Consider the following 21,526-nt stretch of genomic DNA (forward strand, 5'->3'; position numbering starts at 1 on the left):
CTAGACACAAAAAGGGAAAAGAGGCTATGGAAGGACAAGACTCTCCAGTGGTGGTGACCTGAAAGGTGTGTGCAATGTTTGTTTTCTTGCCTGAGAACAACATGGCCTACACGTGCAACAACTGCAAGTTGATCATGCTGCTGGAAGAAAAAGTAAGTGGACTGGAGTGGCTTTAAACTGAATCCTACAGGGAAGGGAGATGTAATGTTGGGGGTAACAATGGATGTAGGTGCATGCACTGCAACGGAGAGAACAGCTCTGATAGCACCCAATAATAGGCTTCAGACACATGTAGGAAGAAAGCCAGACTATGAGGCACATGGTCTTTGATGTCTATATACTAATGCCCAGAGTATGGGAAACAAACAGAATGAACTTGAACTCTTTATACAGGAGGGAAATTATGACTTGATAGGTATAACTGAGACTTGGTGGGATGACTCTCATGACTGGAATACAGCAATGGAAGGATATAACTTGTTCAAAAAGAACAGGAGGAACAGAAAGGGAGGTGGGGTTGCACTGTATGTGAAAAATACAGATCTCTGCACAGAAATACAGGAGGATGAGCTTGGTAGCCCCATCGAGAGCACATGGATCAAAATAAATGGAGCAAAGAACAAAAGGAACCTGGTGGTCGGAGTCTACTACTGGCCACCCAACCAAGGAGAAGACGAGGATGAAACCTTTGAAAAGCAAATAGCCAATGTTTTAAGGAAGCATGATGTAGTAGTAATGGGGGACTTCAATTTCCCCGATATTTGTTGGGAGACAAATTCTGCAAAACATGGCCCCTCCAGGAAATTCCTGACTTGTGTGGTGGATAACTTCCTCCTACAGAAAGTAGAGGAAGGAACTAGAGCATCGGCTATCCTTGACTTGATCCTAACCAACAGAGATGACTTAGTGCATAAAGTAGCAGTTACAGGAACTCTGGGGGAAAGCGACCGTGTTGCACTTGAGTTCTTGGTTCTAAGGGAAGCAAAAGCCGAGTGTAGTCAAACGCGCACCCTGGATTTTAGGAAAGCTGATTTTAATCAACTCAGAACAATGATCAGTAAGGTCCCATGGCAAGCGACGCTAACGAGAAAAGGAGTCCAAGATGGGTGGGAGCTTTTAAAAAAGGAAATTCTCAAGGCACAATCACAAACAATTCCAACAAGAAGAAAAGGTGGAAGACAACAGAAGAAGCCAATGTGGCTTCACAAAAAGCTTAGAGATGACCTGAAAACAAAAAAGGACACATATAGGAAGTGGAAAGCAGGCCAAGTAACAAAGGAAGAGTACAGGCAGGTAGCACAGAATTGCAGGGCTGGCGTCAGGAAGGCTAAAGCTGAGAACGAGCTGAGGTTAGCGAGGGATGCTAAAAACAACAAAAAGGCTTTCTTCAGCTACGTGCATAGTAAAAGGCAGAGAAAAGGAATGATTGTTCAGCTATTAAATAAGGATGGCAAAACGATAACAGATGACAAAGAAAAGGCAGAGGTGCTCAATTCCTACTTTGGCTCAGTCTTCTCCCAAAAGAGGGTCTATGACCCCCCTGGCAAAGGCGAAGTACAGGCTGAAGGGGCAGGACTACAGCTTGAGATCGATAGGCATATGGTCAAGGAAAACCTAATTACTTTGAATGAGTTCAAATCACCAGGGCCAGATGAACTGCATCCTAGAGTCATAAAGGAACTGGCAGAAGAACTCTCAGAACCGCTGTCTATTCTCTTTGAGAAATCATGGAGGACGGGGGAAGTGCCAGATGACTGGAGGAGGGCTAATGTTGTCCCTCTCTTCAAAAAGGGTAAAAAGGAGGAACCTGGCAACTACAGACCAGTCAGTCTGACATCAATCCCTGGGGAAATTCTGGAGCAGATGATAAAGCAATCCATCTGGAAGCACCTTGAAAACAATACCGTGATTACTCGAAGCCAACATAGATTTGTTAAAAACAAGTCCTGCCAGACAAATCTGATCTCATTTTTTGATCAAGTAACCTCCCTTGTAGACTGTGGGAATGCTGTAGACATCATATACCTCGACTTCAGCAAAGCTTTCGACAAAATGCCCCATGATACTCTGATGAGCAAACTAGCTCAAAGCGGGCTAGATGAAACAACTATCTGGTGGATCCACAGTTGGCTACAGAATCAGACTCAAAGAGTGCTTATCAATGGGATCTTCTCAAACTGGGGAGAGGTAACGAGTGGGGGACCGCAGGGCTCAGTCCTGGGCCCAGTGCTCTTCAACATTTTTATTAATGACTTGGAGGAGGAGGTGCAGGGAATGCTGATCAAATTTGCAGATGACACAAAATTGGGCGGGATAGCTAATACTTTGGAAGACAGAAACAAAATTCAAAGTGATCTGGATGGACTGGAGTGCTGGGCAGAAAACAACAGAATGACATTTAATAGGGATAAATGCCAAGTTCTGCATCTAGGAAAAAGAAACCAAATGCACAGTTACAAGATGGGGGATACGTGGCTCAACAACACTACAAGCGAGAAAGACCTTGGAATTGTTGTTGATCACAAGCTGAATATGAGCCAATAACGTGATGTGGCTGCAAAAAAGGCAAATGCTCTTTTGGGCTGCATTAATAGAAGCATAGCTTCCAAATCCCAGGAAGTACTAGTTCTCCTCTACTCAGCACTGGTTAGGCCTCATCTGGAGTACTGTGTCCAGTTCTGGGCACCACACTTTAAGAAGGATGCAGACGAACTGGAGAGGGTTCAGAGGAGGGCAACAAAGATGATCAGAGGACTGGAAACAAAGCCCTATGAAGAGAGACTGAAAGAACTGGACATGTTTAGCCTTGAGAAGAGAAGACTGAGGGGAGATATGATAGCGCTCTTCAAGTACTTGAAAGGTTGTCACAGAGAGGAAGGCCAGGATCTCTTCTTGATCATCCCAGAGTGCAGGACACGGAATAATGGGCTCAAGTTACAGGAAGCCAAATTCTGGCTGAACATCAGGAAAACCTTCCTGACTGTTAGAGCAATACGACAATGGAACCAATGACCTAGGGAGGTGGTGGGCTCTCCCACACTGGAGGCATTCAAGACGAGGCTGGACAGCCATCTGTCAGAGATGCTCTGACTTGGATTCCTGCATTGAGCACGGGGTTGGACTCGATGGCCTTGTAGGCCCCTTCCAACCCTACTATTCTATGATTCTATGATTCAACTATTTTGCATTTAATTTTTTTGCAAGCAATAACGTGGAAAGAGTTCAGATTTCATCATTGGAAAATGTGTCAAGGACTTTGTTTATGACAGCCACATCTTTCTTCTTTGGAAGTATCATTCTGAAGAAATCCTCAGTTTCAACTGTTAAGTGTGTTTGATTCTGTTCTACACATTTCCCTTATTTGTTTTAAACCATCCAATCTACTTTCTTCTCTCCAATATGCAAAAAGTGCAATATGTCTGCCACTATGCATGCCTAGTTCAGCAATTTTTAGAATGAGACATTTACACCAATTTGACTTTATGAGCCACTAGGTGTTAACCCAATACAGTGGAGACTGGAAATCAAATGCTACATTGGCAAAGCATGTTTTCAGTCATATTTTTGAGGCATCTGTAACACTAAACAGTTTCAACCAATCCCGTTATCAACGTACAGGAAGTCTGTGGTCAGAACATAACTACACTGAAGTTGAGGGCCGGTTCACGCACACGTTTTTGCAACAGATGGATCACATCAGTGTAACCAACATGCATGGCCTTTGGTTTACATACAGGGTTCTATATGCAGTGTGAGAGAATATGTGAACCCAAGGCTAATTCCCCTGCCTAGTCCCCATGCATAACCTACACTCCAGGGCCATTTGTGAACCAGGCCCATGACAAGTTGAAAAAGGATTTTTTTCCCCCGCTTCAGTACAGCATTTCACAAGAAGTGCTGTCAGTCCCACCAGCCTGACTCAGGACCCCTGGGTTCAGGTGGTAAAGCTGCCTGTACCTCCTGCCTTGAGTGCCATGTTTTGGTAGAAATGTGGGGTACAAATCAAATACATAAATAACACTTCATGCATTTGGACAGAATTCAATTCTAATAGTTGCCTTGAAGGGGATATGCAAAAAAAGAAAGGGAAAAGAGTCAGTCCAAACTGCATGGTAGACTAATAGTTCTCCCTAAAGATTTTTAAAATAGGAAGTAAGATCTAGAAAGGGGCATCGCTCTAGACTGAGAGCCAGTGTAGTGTAGTGGTGAGAGTGACGGACTGGGAGCCGGGAGATCCGGGTTCTAGTCCCCACTTGGCCATGGAAGCTCACTGGGTGACTTTGGGCCAGTCACAGACTCTCAGCCCAACCTACCTCACAGGGTTGTTGTTGTGAGGATACAACGGTGAGGAGGAGGATAATGTAAGCCGCCTTGAGTTCCTTGCGAGAGGGAGAAAGGCGGGGTATAAATGCAATAAATAAATAAATAAATAGACTGCTTAGTTGCCCCAAAATATGCCCCCAAATAATCCAGAGACAAGCAACACATGATGCAATTTATTCACAAGCAACTGGAAGGACCAGCCAGCCAGAGACAAATGCATTAGTGCAACAAGTAGACCCAGACCAAATGCAGCAAGTCAATATTGTGAATAGAAGCTGGTTTACAAACTAACTTGCTAAACTTTTAGATGGTGACTAGTCATATCTACACACGGTATCCTTAAAAAAAATGCTGCCCCCCCCAAAAAAAAGTGTTTCCTGATCCCTATGGCAACTTTTAATTACCTCCAGGGTGGAAAGATGTATAAAAGTTGGTTCTTTTAGGCCATGTCAGCCAGTAGAAATGCATAGGCTATTAATAGATGTGATCTTATTTGCAAAGCTGTTCTTGCACCTCTTATTATATAAAATTCCAGAAGAATAACAATGATAGAGACACAAATCAAGGACTAGGCCCTGAAACTAACTCAGATGCCACTCTTTGGCTTTATCTATTTAGGTAACATGACTACAAGACCAAATGTCAGCCATACCATCAGGGGTCATTCACCTACTCATTCTCCATGTGCGCCAGCATCTGCCATCAATGCCATTCTCCTCTCTACATAGTACTAATGGGTCTACTCAAGAGGAAAGATGGGCACCATTCAGACACACATGGTAATATTCAGGCACTAGTGGGAGAACAGTTCTAACTCCCAGGGCACACTGCTGCCTGGAAAACCACCATAATTCCAAGGGGAGGCTGCAGTGTAAAACTGCTGAAGTAGAATTTATTAGCAAATGCAATTCTCTTTCATTCATACTTACTTGAGGTCTGAGTTTCTTTCCTACTACAGATGTTCACATTAGCATAGCATACAGTATTATCACAATAACTGCTGTTACAAATGGCAACGTTTTTTCTCTCTATATCCCTATATATCTCCCAATTGAAAATACCACTTCATGCACCTGATGAAGCGGGCTCCAGTCCACAAAAGTATTAAAACAGAATACATCTGTTAGCATTTAAGATGCCACAGTGTTAGTATTTAAGATTCTACAGAACTCTGTTTTATCAGTGAATTATAGGAGCCCTTAATGAAATCCATAATGTACACCCCTGGACTCTTCCCGATTTCTGACAAATCATGCCCTCACTGTAGCTTTCTACAACAGTAGCTTAAGGGGGCCATCACAAAAGGGGGGAGGGGCTAGGCCCTCCCTGCCCCTCCTGCAATTTGAGAATTAGTATTAATCAGCTGCAATTACAATCCTTGAAACTGAAGGAAGATCTTCCATTAACGTCAGTAGGATACTTAAAACAAGACATCACTTAAATAATCTGGTAGCAATTTGCATTGTACCATATATAACCATGATACAGATATTGTCCACTTGTTGTACAACAAGGCAATGTTGCCTCATTCAGATATAGCATGATATGAACAGTCTCAAGCCAAGTCAAGCCAATGACACTGCACTTTACTATATAAACGGAACTTGGTATGAAAATATAATTATGCTGACATTTATCTTTGAAGGGACCACAGAAACATGATTCACAAGTCAACGAAAACAAGTCAGACTTTGCTGCCATCAGCTTTAGATCCCAAAGTTTTTGTCAACATGTAAAAAGTTGGGGTGCCTTGTACACAGGAAGCCAACCCTATCAACGAGACTTGGATTTTATCCCAAGGATGTAAATGTTATGCAGCTCAACATAGGCCTGGGTTACTTGCCTCCAGCACCTCCCATCTACAGCCAGCTTTTGACCTTCATCTCCTGTTCATAACCCTTCTCCCAGCAGCTAGCAGCTTGTACTGAGAAGCATCTCCTCTATCTAATATACTAGCGACACAGAAATACTGACTTCTAGATCAGAGAGAGAAAAATATTGCATGAGCTTAATTTAGAGGCTGAGAGTGTATAAATATGAGGTCTGACTCTACTTTTCTTTATTACCCTTATAAAATATTAAAGATTCATCTGAACTCAGTATAAGAAGATGTAACAAGAGGGCCCCAAGAATCCACATGGAGAAACAGGCATCTAGTGCATCTCAGATTATTTGCTTCCATTTGAGAGCAGCCTTTTTGCAAACATATAATTTTCATATTATTATGGTACATATATCTTGCAATACATTCCCCCTAGTATATGGACAGAAATGTCTAGAGAGAGCAGTTTTTGTAGGCAGGAGTAAAATATAATATATATGCACAACCACATGCCATGCTATCCAGTGTTACATCCTCAAAAGTAACAGATAATATTCTCCATTTCAGAGATTAGAAAACTAGACAACTTTGTTCAAGGCATTCCAATAAGTCCATGCCTGATCTTTATTTAGAAAAAAAAAAGACGGTTCCATCCTTAAAGGCAGCCTAGAAATAATTTTAGATAAATAGTTCAAATATTCTACTGTCCACTCAAAATGAAATATTCTACTGTCCACTGCAAAAAAATGTAGTAAGAAGAAATACAGCCTGACGATTGTTTAAGAACAGACCAATGCACCAGTATTCCAAAAGGGAGAGTACTGCCCTATTTTCCTGCTACCACAAAACACTTAAATTATTTGAAACATAATATTTTCCTTTTTAGAATTGCTTGCAACAAACACTGGGTGTGAATGTAAAACTGACATTCACACCCACTGCCTATTGCAAGAAAAAAGTAAAGCCTGACACTAAGGCTTCAAGTCAACTTAATATATTAAGCCTTTATCACCAACACAGTTCTAAATGCAGATATACAATGTCTAACTATGGAAAACAAATGTTTTTAAGACAAGTAAAACAAATTTAAATCTCCAGCTCCCAGGAGAATCAGGATTGCATTCACCCATCATCCATATGCCAGCCCTACCTCCACTCCTATCAATGTCTCCATGTTACAACGTCACATTTGTGTATGGGGGCCTACAGACAATGCCCAATGAGTGTAGGGATGAACAAAGCATACAAGTTATATGGCTCTATATATGTAGACCCTAGGCAAATATGACTTCCAATGCATGGAAATTGGGTGGGCAGGGCAGAGTTGGTGAGCACAATCCCAGTCCCTTAACTATGTGCAGCCCCTGAATGTTTGTACAGGACACAGATGGGCAACTTGTGGCCCTCTAAACGTTTTGGCCAACAACTCCCCTCAGCCCTAGCCAACATAGCTAAGGGTGAGGGAGTACAAAACTTGTAGGCGAAGTTCTGGAAGGCCACAAGTTGCCCACCCATAAAAGTAATTTAATCAGAAATCATCCAGCCATGTACTATTTCACAGAATCATTGAATCGTAGGGTTGGAAGGGGCCTATAAGACCACTGAATCCAACCCCCTAGTATTTCACAATCTACTGTTGTTACACTGAAGGCAAGGCCCCTAATGGTGGTCTTGACTTTCAGATGAACATTTCTCTTTAAAACTGCTTAACATTTTTATAACAGAAAATTGACCAAAATATTACACTTATGTAAAATTGTGCAGGTTATATATTTATCATAATCTATTGTAGACCTCTGCCCATTTTAACAGACATCATCGTGATGTAGCTGAAGAAATACATGCATCCTACATGGCATGAGTTTATTACCTTGGCCAGCTGAATTTTAAAATTTAGGCAAAGATTAAAACAAGAGACTTTCAGTATTACAATCAGCAGAAAGTTACATATACAACTGTACCACTTACAATTATTACTATGTACTTGTCAACTATGTCACCAAAACTCACCAAGTAAGTACTGCTCAGAACTGCAGCATTAATAAAGTGAAGGGGTTTGAAGAGCAAATTGCACCACAAAGCTACTTACAAAAATTGGTAGTTATACTGAAACATTAGAACAGGATCACCATCACCTTTAACAGACAAAACTAATGTTTACAATTCAGACTGCAAATTTCTGAGTTGCACAGCACACTGGCTCAGGCTAACTGTTCTAAACGGCCTGCTGCATTTGTCTTTGATTCTGTTGTCCATCTCACATGAGATCTATGAACGCTAGGGATGGGCTTGGGTAACCAGTAATTTATATATTTACAAAGGGAGCACCTCCGATGTTCCATTGTAAAAGCATGCCTCTGTATAAATATGGCATCTCTGCCCCACATAAAATGTCATCTAAAAAACATCTTCATGAACTTTCTCTATTACTATCTTAAAACTGAAAAACTAGAGAGACAGGCTTAGAATCAAATCCTCACTCAGAAACTTATTTTTAGATTGTTCCTTATCATCTAACCTAATGAAGAGTTCTGGGTGACTGAGAAGCTTGTAGGCTACATGGTCAATTACTATTTACTATTTCTACTTATCTCCAAAAGCAGCAGTAACTAGAAAGTATGTTACACTTAAAGATTTCTCTGATTCAAATATGCACTGCTGCATGCAATACTTTCTAAATAAACTTGAAAAGTTCTACTCAAAAATAGCAAGAAGCCTCAGCAGATAATTACAGATATGAGCAGCTTTCTGCAAGATGCTTGGCAGCTTAGTTTGGTGAAAGCTACATTCTGTGCCAGCAGGCTGGACTCAATTGAATTTGAGGCCATTCTGCTCCATTTAGTAGTACAGTACATTGCTTATATAAACCACACACAACAGAGAGAAGATGTTTTACAATGTCGGTCGGAAAGATGATTTTACAAGCTTAAAATTCACAACATGACATGTACAAGCAAGATCGGCTGCTGACAGGATAAAGTTTACTTTAGGTGTGAAAATAAACTGGTATAAGATAGAAAAAATAGCAAGCAATGACAAAAGCTGTAGTTGTAGCAATGGACAATGAAGCCTGTGATACTTGTTCCAACTCCAAACCCTGGAAAGTGAGTACCCATTGCAGCACTTACCTTATTCCTATTAGTAGGGCTATCAGCATCGAGCAGATAGGGTCAGCTATCATTAAACCATAGTTCTGCATCAGTAGCGCAGATATGATTACACCAATACTTCCAAGTGTATCAGCGACTATGTGTAAAAATACACCTACAAAAAAACATATGTAAGATCCGACGAGGTAATGTTTTTGCAACATGAAATCTCAGCAAGCCTTTAAATAAGTAGCTAAGTTGAAATTTAGGATGACAGCAGACAACAATGTACTCAATGGATGTTTACCATAGTACTCATAACTAAGTGGGATGCCACTTATCTGTCAACCCCTTCTCATGTTATGTTTGCAAGGTAGTATCCATTCCAGCACATCTTCCTCCCATGCTGCAAAGATACCATTAGGAGCTTTGGACCACGTAAGTTGAATCCACACTGTGGCTCTTCCCACAATTTCCAGAAAGAAATGCAGTCTAGGCTCCTCCCATGTGGCCTAGAGCTTTTCAAGTTAGTCAAACTCTCACACAAAACATACTGGGTGAAACGGCCCTTGAATATGATGAGGATAATTACCACATTCCCAATCATGGGTAGGGGTGTGGTTATTTGTTTATTTACATTAATTTAGGGTGCAATCCTATCAGGATAGGCGGCCGCCTCCGAACTCGGAGGCGATCACCTATCCAATACAGGGCAGGAGAAGCACGGAGGGGATCATCCCTTCTGCACTTCAGTCACCCTGCATTTACAGCTAGACAGCCTATTTCAGCTGTCCAGCCCTGGGACTTCAGAGTGCGGGAAGCGGCAGCCGGACGACAGGTAGGATGTGTCGTACCAGCATTCCCAACTTCCCCACCCCAACACGCCCCCAGGAACACCCTGCTTTTGCCGCTCCACGCTTCTCTTCCGAGCGCGGAGCCATTCCACACTGCCTACAAGGAACCGACCTATCCTATGGCCGTCCAGCCATTGACTAGCGGCCACAGGATTGCGCCCTTATATGCTGCACTCTTAACAAAAGGTTCTCTGGACAGCTCCCAGGATTTAAAAAAAGACATTAGAAATGCAATAAAATAAAATGCAGCATTAGAACAAAATATGGCTACATGGCTACATACAAGCTTCCCAAACTGTCACGCTTTTGAGCACCTAAGTTTTTTGTGGGATTATTTTTTTTCAAATTAAGCCATTTGCTACAGCAAATCCTTAGTTACAATAAATACTACAGTTCACATCTACAATACACCAAGCAAAATAAAAACTTCAGGGCTGTGACCAAAAGCTAGCACATCTTGACTAGCTCAATAAAACAAAAGCTTTGCAAAGAGTTTAAAAACACTTCTGTGTTTTACAGCTGCCGCAAATATTTTTGCAGTAAGGGCTACAAATTCCTTTGCCAAATTAACTACTTAAGTGTTTGTAAATTACACAAATCTAGGTAAGTTTCAAGCCAATATGTTTCAAGGGGATGTTTAGCATCTCACCAAAAACTAATCCTATAGATCCCTCTGCTGGTAGATGAGGGTATAATTGCCAATCAGGCATCAAAAGATAAAAGAGTATTAACAGGATTTTAAAAGATTCTCTATATTGCTTTCAGGGTTATTTAATCAGAGAAAAATAACGGTTATAGGATCCTCAATATGAGTCATTTTACCCTACAGAACAGGCCAGAGGTCTACAACAAATGAAGACTGAAGTTAGTGGCTTCTGTGTAACACACTGTGTAGAAGCAAACAAAGAACATCTGGCACCCACAGGCATATGACAGAAAAGCAGATTGTCTTGTAAAATCAAGGCTTTGCAGACACTCCAAAATCACATATCGGTTTATATTTGTCAGATAAGTCATATTTAAAATGTACCACATGCAGCTACAAAAAGAAAATAGTTTATATCAATACTGATAAATAGCTACATTATTTAACTGATCAACAGAACCGTCATTTTCCTTCTCAAATGCTCTTTGTAGCTGAAATTCTATGAATTCTATATGAAAACAGAAGTTGACACACCCATGAACACACTAGAAATTTGGAAGTTTTCCTGATCCATGGGTACCTGCCTCTCCACAGCAAACACAAATCTGTCCGCCTATATCAACTATCAATTTATTTGGAAGTGCTGTATTTTGGCTACTGTTTTATGATGAATAGAAAAAGATTCTGCTCCAGAGCACTTACGAAAGCCCAGCAGTTACAAGATTTGTGCCAGGTCAGTGTATTTATACTTAACAATAATTGCACTTTTTCCATTTCTTTTCTGAGCACCACAGTACACCATCTAAGCACCATCTGTCAACTTTCAAATAAAAGAGGGCAATTTAACACAATCATTGTGAGCTTTAAATTTCTCAAGTAAAGGCTTTACCATCTGATCTCGGAAGCTAAGCAGGGTCAGCCCTGGTTAGTACTTGGATGGGAGACTGCCTGGGAATCAGGCTTCCTGCACTGAGCAAGGGGTTGGACTTGATGGTCTTGTAGGCCCCTTCCAACCCTATGATTCTAAGTTGCTTTCTGTTGGTCCCAGTTGACCAGCCACCTTTGGGGGAACATATGACCTAGCTCGCATATCATAAGAACCCACAGTTAACAAAAGAAGCAGAAGCGCTTCATCCCTGGGTTATTCATTATGATGCCCCGAACCCAGAACTCTTGGTTGTAGGTTCCAACTCTGGGTTGTTCGTCCATCTCCCAACAACCTAGAGTTCCAGGTTCGGATACTGTTTATCGCAGCAGGAATGAGTGGCCTGCCAGGAGCCTGCACACTTGCTTGCTCCCACTCATTCACAGCTAGCTACCCAGTGGTTGTTTAAACCCTGGGCAATCGTGATGAGCAAACCGGGTCTATGTTATGGTAGTCCCTGTATCCTCCAGAGTGCCTCAAACCTGATCAGCTTTTATAGAAATAGTGACCTAGTGGCAAATCTCCAACCCTCCCACAAGTCTTACTATTTTATTACATAGTAATTCATATGCTTCTTGGAAAGCAAGTACTAGCTTATTTGTCTTATCATTTTGATATTAATGGGGTGGTAAAAAAAAATCCAGATGACCTGAATCACGGGCCTGTGTACACATAAATTCTAGTTAGGCAAGGCTGTCACTGATTGATAAAGCTCTTCAGAATAAAAAGGCTTTAGACCTGCAAGTTATACTGGCAAAGGATTTTCTTTATCAGCAGAATTGCTAATTCATTAGCACGTCAAGTAGATATTTGCTAAACAAGCAAAAAGAAGTAATTAGTTTGATCATTATTAACTAACATGATAAAAACTTATATAAGGTTTTATCTCTTTTGCTGGGTTCACACTGTGCTCTTATTATTTCATTTCAGCAGAACCTGAAATTTAACACATTATACTCATATCATACCTTCTAAAATCTGTTTGCTGGATCCTCCAGCCATTTCAATGGGGTGATCATCTGAAAAAAGAGCAGGAAGGTAAAATGTATTCATCCCCTCAATGTTTTTGAGCTTTTGTTTAGCACTGAAGTTCTTTTTAAGGAATCATACTATTTTCAGCAACTGCATATACAATATACAGCAGTTCCTCAACTAAATGGAGCTGGGGACTCTTTAAATGGTAAAAACCCAAACACACCACAAAACATTTTTTAAAGGAAAAGTGTAGAAGAACTGGGGAAAGGAGACGGGGGAAGACAGAAAGAAAGGAACTCAGTGAATCCTCAACAATGCAGATACCAAAAACATTTTAGTGTTCTGCTTTAATGCAAGGGGGAGAAAGAGGAAGAAGCAAATTAACTATGAAGGCCCAACCACGGGAAAGGCTCTCATCGTCTACCATGTTGGAATTTCCAAACAATGAGTAGTATCTAAGTACAGACTGCTACTAGGCTGAGAATTCAGGAGCTAATCAAACTGAGCCAGAATATGTAAAGTTCAGGGCCTTGAAAATGAACACCCAAGAATGAAACCATGGATTATCCAATATTAAGGTCCAACTTGTTATGTGGCTGCTGAGATTTCAAAAACCTGCCCTAAAAATGTGGGGCTGCATACTAGGTAATAATTGCTCATAGCAAGGAATTATTTTCTTTAAAAGGGGGGGAGGGAGCCTCTGCAGACATAAGACTAACCACACTCTCCCTTCCACAACAGAGGTACTGACAAGACTTGTCAAAAATGCAGTAAATAATACAATCATTAGTCCACTCTTCCTTCAAGGAGCTCAAGGAAACATACTTGATTATCCCTCCCCCCCCCCCCGCATTTCATTCTCATCACCAGTCTATGAAGAAGGTTAGGCTGAGAGCTGGTGACAGGCCCAAGATTGTCCAGTGAATACATGGAGATTTGATTCTGGGTTCTCCTAGTGCTAGTCCAACACTCTTAACTAGTTCAACACACTGACTCATTTTATATCACTGCCACTGCACTTGCTGTAGGTAGGGATGTCCCTAGCCTGGAAATCCAGCCCTTCTTGGGCTTGCCAATGCCTTCGACTCTGCTTGCATTTGTGAGCTGAGCCATGGGTTTTTCCCAAAATCCGGGAACCTTTTCTGCATTTTTAAAATTTGCATAAATAGAAAATTGCACAAACTGTGGCTGCAATTTGTGTAATTTGCACAAATTTCAGACATAACTTGTGCAAATTGTACAAACTGCATCTTCGATTTGCGCTAATTTCTAGTTATGCAAATAAAAAACCTCGGAAACCAGCAAATTGGCCTGACTTAATGCAGATTGGGTTGGGCCAGCTAGTGGGAAAATAGCTGAACTCCAGGGTGTCAAGCTGATGAAAGTGCGGTGAGCTCCACCCGCCCCCTGGATGGATTCCTTCTACATCCCTAGCGGTAAGAAATCAAAACATGCTTTAAAGCTACAGAAATGGAGGGGTCAAAGGATGATTAAAATATAACATTCCCTCCCTCCATTCATTACCTCTCAGGAGCAAATGCCTCCTTCTCCACCTTAAAATGTGGTCATGGAATACATTGGCATGGACTTTAAAGGGAATGCATGCTAGCAAGGGTTCCTGATCAAAACTGGATCTGAAGTCATAGTTTATCAAATGAGAGTAAAGAAGGGTTCTCAGAGTTCCAAATGCAGGTGTCTAAGGACCGTTTCTTACAAAATAAGCTTTTTATATAGGTAAGTGTACTGCTCTTGTGTGCCATCATGTATGAGCAGCATCTATACACACACACACACACACACAGAGCTCTATTTTGTATTTTACACTGTTTTTCATTACTATTCTGAGCTATCCTGGGGTGCTGGTAAAGGGAAAGATAGCATACAAATATTTTGAATACAATATTTTATACTGTATCCATATGGCATAAAGCCCCTATTTACAGCAATTTCCCTTGGCACACATGATCACATGCAACACTATATATATTAGATGCATGCAGTTTCCTACACATAAGTTATTTCTGTGGAGCAAATTCATCTTGCATGAAGTAGCCCTGAGCTTTCTCATGCCTGATGAAATGCCTGGGACCTGGTGCTTCCTTATCATTTTCCTCACAAAGCATCATTCATATAAAACCCGCAGGAAAACCACCAGATAGCCATAGGACAAGAGTCAATATTTTCATATAATCTTTGTTCTGTCCTGAAAGCCCTAGAATTTTTCTATTCAATCCATCCATACAGATGTTCCACAGTAAAAACAACAACACGTGCAAGAATAACTGTGAGCCTGCTGTTTCACACATGCTTACCATGGCAATAACCCTGACTTTGTCCATGCCCGTGGCTGTGATCATGAGAATGATCATGTCCATGTCCATGCTTGGAATCATGACTGTGGCCATGCCCTTCATGACTGTGACCATGGCTTAGAGCCCCGTTAAACAGTGAATGGCTGTGCTCATGCCCTGTTTAAAAAAAAAAGATTTGTTGGTGTGCTTCAGAAAATGTCTGGTTTTCTTCATGAATAATGCAAATTTCTCAGGGTGAAAGTTTCCATTTTATTTTCATTGGTAAGAAAGAGAGAATAAAGCAGAAATGACCAAGAGCATTTCTGTGCCTGAGATAGAAAATCAAAATGGTTGCCTCTCCTCCCCCAACCCCTGAGGTTAAAATAGACAATTTTCTACCCTTGAATGGTAACCTAAAATCTACCATGGAAGCAGGTTGCCTCACCCTGGAACGAGGAATACCTTTAATCAGATGTCACACAATTTAAAAATTGTGTAACTTTATTTGATTTAATTTATTAATAAAACAATAGTTTAAGAAAAATGCTGTTTGTTGGACATCTGGTCGGCGCCATGCCGCTCTGGCAAGCATTCTGCGGAGGCTCCCCAGGTCGCCTCCTCAAACAGCTTTTAAAAGGTTGAAAAACTTTTCATCTTCCCCTGGAATTAAAAGGAGAAGCTAGAGTACCATCTGGATAAGATCTTGGAAGAACAACTCCTTTTGCGAAGCGGTAGAAGGGCTGGATTCTAAGGTTAGTTTTTCCGGAGTGTCATCTATTCAAAGCTGTTTTGAAACTCCTACGTAGTGAGGAGAATTCAGGGCTGATGAGCGCCAATTTTAGTTAACAATTTTGAATTGAAAATAACAACATTTGAGGACCTGCAAAATCTGTTTAAGTTACTGTTTGTTTGTAACTATTTCTACTTGCTTTGTCTTTTAAAGAGGGGGATGGCAGCATCAAAGGGAAGGAAGAAAGCTATGGGACCACCGCCGACCCCCCCAACCCCCCCCCCCTTGCCAGAGAAAGATCCTGCAGATGTAGGGGAGGTATTGGCTTTGATAAAACTTTGTCTTTTCAACTAGCAGAACAGGCTAAGAGGCTGGACACAATCCAAGATTCCATTACTATCCTTCAAGGGACTGTGGATTTAATTAATAGCTCTTGGCAAAAAACGGAACTGAAGGTTAATGCCCTCCAAGAACAGATTTCTGTGCAAGAAACTACAAGCCGGTCATAATATCCTGTCTGCTAGAATTTCCCAACTGGAGGCACATTCATGCAGAGCAAACCTGCGTATCCTGGGTATTAAAGATTTGCCTGATGGGATAAGCCTGCCTAAATTCCTGGATAAATTTCTGCATGAGCTACTTGTACTGCCAGCTGATTATTTACTTGATATTGAGCATGCATACTGTGTTCCAGGTGAAGTTCGTGGCACCAATGGGGCTGCAACTGTCATAGTCCAATTTGCAAGAGTCTCTACAAAAAAATCATATGCTGCATTTGGCAAGAGAAATGAAAAGACTTTTTGGGGGGCCAACGCAAGATAAAGTTATGCTATTTCCAGATTACACCAAAGAAATCGCTGACAAAGGAAGGCAATTTACCAAGGCGAGAAATCAGGCAAGACAAATGAATTTACAATATCATATCAAATACCCTGCTATATTTTGTATTCTTTTTGAAGGCCAGATGAAAAAAAATTTAAATCATGAATTGGCGGAGGATTGGTTAGCTGGCATACAAAGTAAAACACAGGAGACATCTTTTCCAGCTTCATGAGCTGACAATTTTTCAATCAAGATTGCCCTTTGGATCTGTTTAGGCTACAAGGGCCGGGCAGTATGCCAGTACAGAGGTATATATATATTCCTGTTTTCTGCTTACTACTTTTTTATATTAGATATGATATACTGTATATAAAAATTTTATTTGGGTATGTATAGATATGTACACATTCATATATATATATGATATTATCTAAAATATAGATAGTATAAAGCATATTAGTGATTTATTATTTTTTATCCTTTTTTTCTTTTTTTCTTTCTTTTTTTACTATTATTATTTTCATTATTATGAGACTTTGATCACTAATATCTTTGGCTGGCTAAATTTTTAAGCTCTATTATTATATATTAACTGAAGGGCAATATATGGTTAGTGGAAATGAACTGTATGCTTGCTTCCATGCTATAAGACTGATATGATACTAAAACTTAAGGTTGATTACCTATGCTGTACTGAAGTGTAATATTGACAGTGATATAGGTATAATTTTTAAATAGAATGATTCTTGAAGTTTGTGTGTAGTGCAGTTTAAATTTAATCCCTTGAAGTAACTTTTTTATATTGTTTCTTTTCCCCTTTCGCTTTCTTCTTCCTTTTTGCTCATTTTTTCCTTTCTCCCTCTCTTTTTTTTCTTTTCCTTCTCATGTTATTGCTGTGTCCTCTTGAATACTGTATTGTTGGAAACTGTAGATAATGGCTGGGTTGTTGCTAATGTTTATTTCATTTATAAAGATAAAAAATAGAATAAAAAGTATTTCCAAAAAGAAGAAAAATGCTGTTTGTTCTTAGTTGATGAATGAATGAGCCATAGCAGAAACATCTTAGATGTGGCATTCCCCTCTTGCTCTCACTGGAGGGGATACCTCTAAGATGTCACCTGCCATCTGCCTTTTTCATAAATACTTATATTAAAAATATATATTTTAAGTGTGTTGGCCTATTAATTGATTAAAAAACTTTTGATAGATTAAAAAGGTGACCCAAATTAATCCAACCAGTAAACAGATTAAGGCCGAGTTCAGATGTAACTATGTTGGACCAATCAGCCATACTGGTTTCATATTCTGCTTCGTAAGCAGTGATTAAACCAAAGTTTTCTAGTTTGGACATCACAAGAAGCTGTCATTCAACAGCCAGTATAAAAGTTCCATAGTGAGGCACACAAGGGGAAAAGGGCAGAGGGAGAATGCAGTCATACAGCTCCATCTCAAGCTGATTAATCACGTCTTGAGATCATCAACACCAGTTCAGAACGAAGTCATACTTAAAATTCATATTTCTACCAAACTATACTTTCATTGTTGTAAGCTACAGAATGCTTGACTTGTAAGCACTACAGTTATCCTACGCACAAGGCATTTCCAATCACTCACGTATTTTCATATTGTAGCTTGTGTGCTTAATACACAATTTAAAATAGTTCTGTTCGTGTGTCAAATTTTAAAAGTTAATTTCACACATTAAGAGTGCAATCCTATACTTGTCTACTCAGAAGTAAGTGCCACTGGGTTCAATGGGACTTACTTCCAGGAAAGTGGTGTAGGATTGTGCTGTAAGTTTAGAAAGCAGTAAAAACCTAACACAAGTTACAGCTGTAATAGTAGAACACCATACTGAACTTAACTGGGTGGCCAATTAAAACAACAAAGCAAGCTCTAATTCTTAAAACAGAATAGATGTCCAACCCAATATTACTCATGTGGCAGCAGCGGCTTGCACTGCAAGAGCCTGTGTCCCACTCATCTTTTACTATAGCGTTTTGCTGATACTATGGAGACGGGGCCTTTATGAACATGCCTTCCTTTCCAAGCTGGCTAACCCAGACAAATGGTTGCTGACACCGCAGCATAAGAGAGAGCTACAACACAGCTCCATAAAGGACATGCAAGATAGCATCCACTAGGACTGAAATACAGAATCTTGAGGCCTGCTGCACAGTATTGGGCCCTCTACTGCAAGAGGAGACAAAGTAACAGATAAGATGAATTATTGTTTAAGCATCTTACCAGAGCCATGGGAATGGCCATGTCCGCCGTGTTGAAACACAAAAATCCCTATAAGGTTTACCAGGAAGCCAAGTATGGAAACAGGAAGAAGTCTCTCATGATGCACATCGGGAGGCTCAAGTGCTCGCTACAACAGTGAAGCAGTACATTTCAGAGAAAGTCATTTACAACAACCACCTATTAACTTCCCGAGGTTCTCCTACATATCAGTTCTGTGTAATGCATAATGTCATTTATTTTAATATGCAAACTGAAGTCAGTAGTTTAGTAAATAGATTTCTGAGTGTTCATAGAATAACATCACTTAATACTAGATTGACAGAAGATTCGGGACAGATACAAAACCTCGCACAGCACATAATCATGGAATTTGCTGCCATGTAATATTATTATTATTATTATTATTATTTATTACATTTATATGTCGCTTCCCACCGCAAAAAGCAGTCTCAAAGCGACTTACACACACAATACAGAAATCCATAGTTAATATAACAGAAAATCAATATAAACCATAATTGGCACAATAACATAAATAAAAATAAATACCATAAAAACATAATCTAAAAACAATACAATATAAAAAGTGTTCATCCACAAATACAAAGTCTCCCGCTGCTCACAGCCTAGAATGAACATCACAAAGGCGGCCCATAAGAATTGAGCAATAACTAATGTCAAAATGACTGAGGAAATAAGTATGTCTGGGGCCTAAAAGATGATGGTGTCAGCACTAGATGAGCTTCCTTGGGAGAAGGTTCCATAAACATGGGACTATCACAGAAAAGACCTATTCCCAACTGAAACTCCCCGAGCTTGTCTTGGAGGGAGCATACAAAGAAGGGCCTCTGAAGCTGATCTCAGGGACTGCGTAGGTTCACAGGGGGAGAAGCAATCCTTGAGGTATTGGGGTCCCGAGCCATGCTGAGCATTATACATTGAAACCAGCACTTGAATTTGGCCCAGAAACAAATTGGCAACCAGTGCAGGCAAACCAGGACTGTTTTTATATGTTCATATCACCTAATCCCAGGCAACAACCTGGCTGCTGAATTCTGCACTAGCTGCAGTTTCCAAACCATCTTCAAAGGCAGCCCAACATACAGTGCATTGCAGTAATCTAATCTAGAGGTTACCAGAGCAGAGACCACTGATGTTGGGCTATCCATGGTTAATTAACCAACGGTGGGCTGGCGTGTCGTGAAAACTGGCCGAGTATGTCTTTGATATCAGTTGCTCGGGAGAAACAATAGGGATTCTCCTTATGTATATTAAGATTATCATCTTTTGATATAGTTTCTAAACAATTAAAGTGAATTATTGCATATCAAGACAGAACCCACAACTATGTTACACATAGCAGTATTAAAGCTAATTTTAACAGTGCTGCCATACCAAGTTAATATTACATATAGCGTAATAGTGAGGCTACCTGGAAATTTTTAAAAGGTCTGAAAAGGCCCTATTTTAACCCCATGGAGAAAAGAGGGTGGATAATAAGCAGTTAATAAGCAGTTAGGGCTGCAATCCTATGCACAGTTACTAGAGAGTAAGTACCGCTGAACTTCACAGTACAGTAAGTGAATATGCTTGGAATTGCACTGTTAAGCCCTGAAGAATTTCCAATTTACCACCTACCTTGTAATATTGTTGGCATTTTTTTCCTTTAAAAATCCTTTCTTTTTTCCTTTCTAACATTTTATTTCCCTGTTTTTAGAATCTTGTGCTGTGGTCAGTGCAGTCCATTTATTTATTAAATGAGAAAACTAAAATTTGAATGAAACACTACTCATATTCCAAAATAGCACTGATGATGCCATTTTTACCTTCTTACAAGTATATAGTATCACAACAACTCATACATAAACACATTCCATATCCACTTCGAATGGTTTATTTTCTCGTCTGCTACATTAATTTTGAACTTTAGTCTCCTATAACTTGGTTAATGATAAACGTATCACATAAAATGAACTTAATTTTAAGGCTACAATTCTGCACGCTTACCTGAGGGTAAACCCCACTGAACACTGTGGGACTTACTTCCAAGTAAATATTATATCCACAAGATGGTGCTGCACAAATCTCTTTATTCATCAGGAAAAATATTTATAATCATCTTCATAACATACCTCAACACCTTCAGAGAAAATGAAGAAAGCTGTGAAGATCAGGAACAGACCATTTACAAAACCAGCTAGAACTTCTGCTCGAACATATCTACGAAGATCAAGAAAAGCAGGTCTTAGTTCCGCTTTACATTAGCCCAAAATTCAAAGCCATTGTGTGTCATCTTTTTTTCTTTTTCAACTGTTACCAAAAACAATGGCAGCCTGTAATTGAGTAATCCTCCCCAAAGTGAAATTTTAAAAAAAAACAAAAAAACTGATATAAGCACTGAATGCTTGTATCAGTGAACTGCTTGTTCTTCAAGTACCAGTTCAGTCACAAATAAGGTGTAGGGAGTTCACACAGACGCTGCATCACTATAGAGGCCCTTGTGATAATTTTCAGTTTTCCAGTACGATAAGCACCTACCCACTGGATGAGAAGCAAAGCCTTGCATGCTGCTTTTAAGCCAGCTAGTGCTATTCCTTGAGCGAGGGGTTCCAGGAGCAGGCAAACTAGTTCAAAACAGCATGCAAAGCATCCCTCTCATCTGAAACTAAAAGACTGCATTCACTCTAGAGCAAATCTCCCACCTCCTGATGGAAGGGGCCTCAGTCAGCAAATGAGTGCATGAGTGCTGCTTCTTCCTAGCTAGCACTACTTCATGTGAACCCACAACAGCACTAGCCAGGT

At 40.2% G+C, this 21,526-nt stretch overlaps 1 protein-coding gene across 1 annotated transcript in view; it reads right to left on the bottom strand.

Annotated features, from left to right (window-relative positions):
* The window catches only part of SLC30A7 (solute carrier family 30 member 7), a 57,197-nt gene that overhangs the window by 23,047 nt on the left and 12,624 nt on the right, over window positions 1-21,526 (bottom strand). Inside the window, exons 4-8 of the mRNA XM_084851718.1 lie at window positions 20,857-20,944; window positions 18,725-18,851; window positions 14,947-15,102; window positions 12,628-12,678; window positions 9,274-9,409 (exon numbers count right to left, since the gene is read on the bottom strand). Of these exons, the coding sequence (XP_084707844.1) occupies window positions 9,274-9,409; window positions 12,628-12,678; window positions 14,947-15,102; window positions 18,725-18,851; window positions 20,857-20,944 (558 nt within the window). The remainder of the gene's footprint in view (window positions 1-9,273; window positions 9,410-12,627; window positions 12,679-14,946; window positions 15,103-18,724; window positions 18,852-20,856; window positions 20,945-21,526) is intronic.

The sequence above is a fragment of the Heloderma suspectum genome, chromosome 4 (assembly GCF_057233095.1).
Source record: "Heloderma suspectum isolate Gila_16-S chromosome 4, 16-S_ref, whole genome shotgun sequence".
In the NCBI taxonomy this organism is placed as follows: domain Eukaryota; kingdom Metazoa; phylum Chordata; class Lepidosauria; order Squamata; family Helodermatidae; genus Heloderma; species Heloderma suspectum.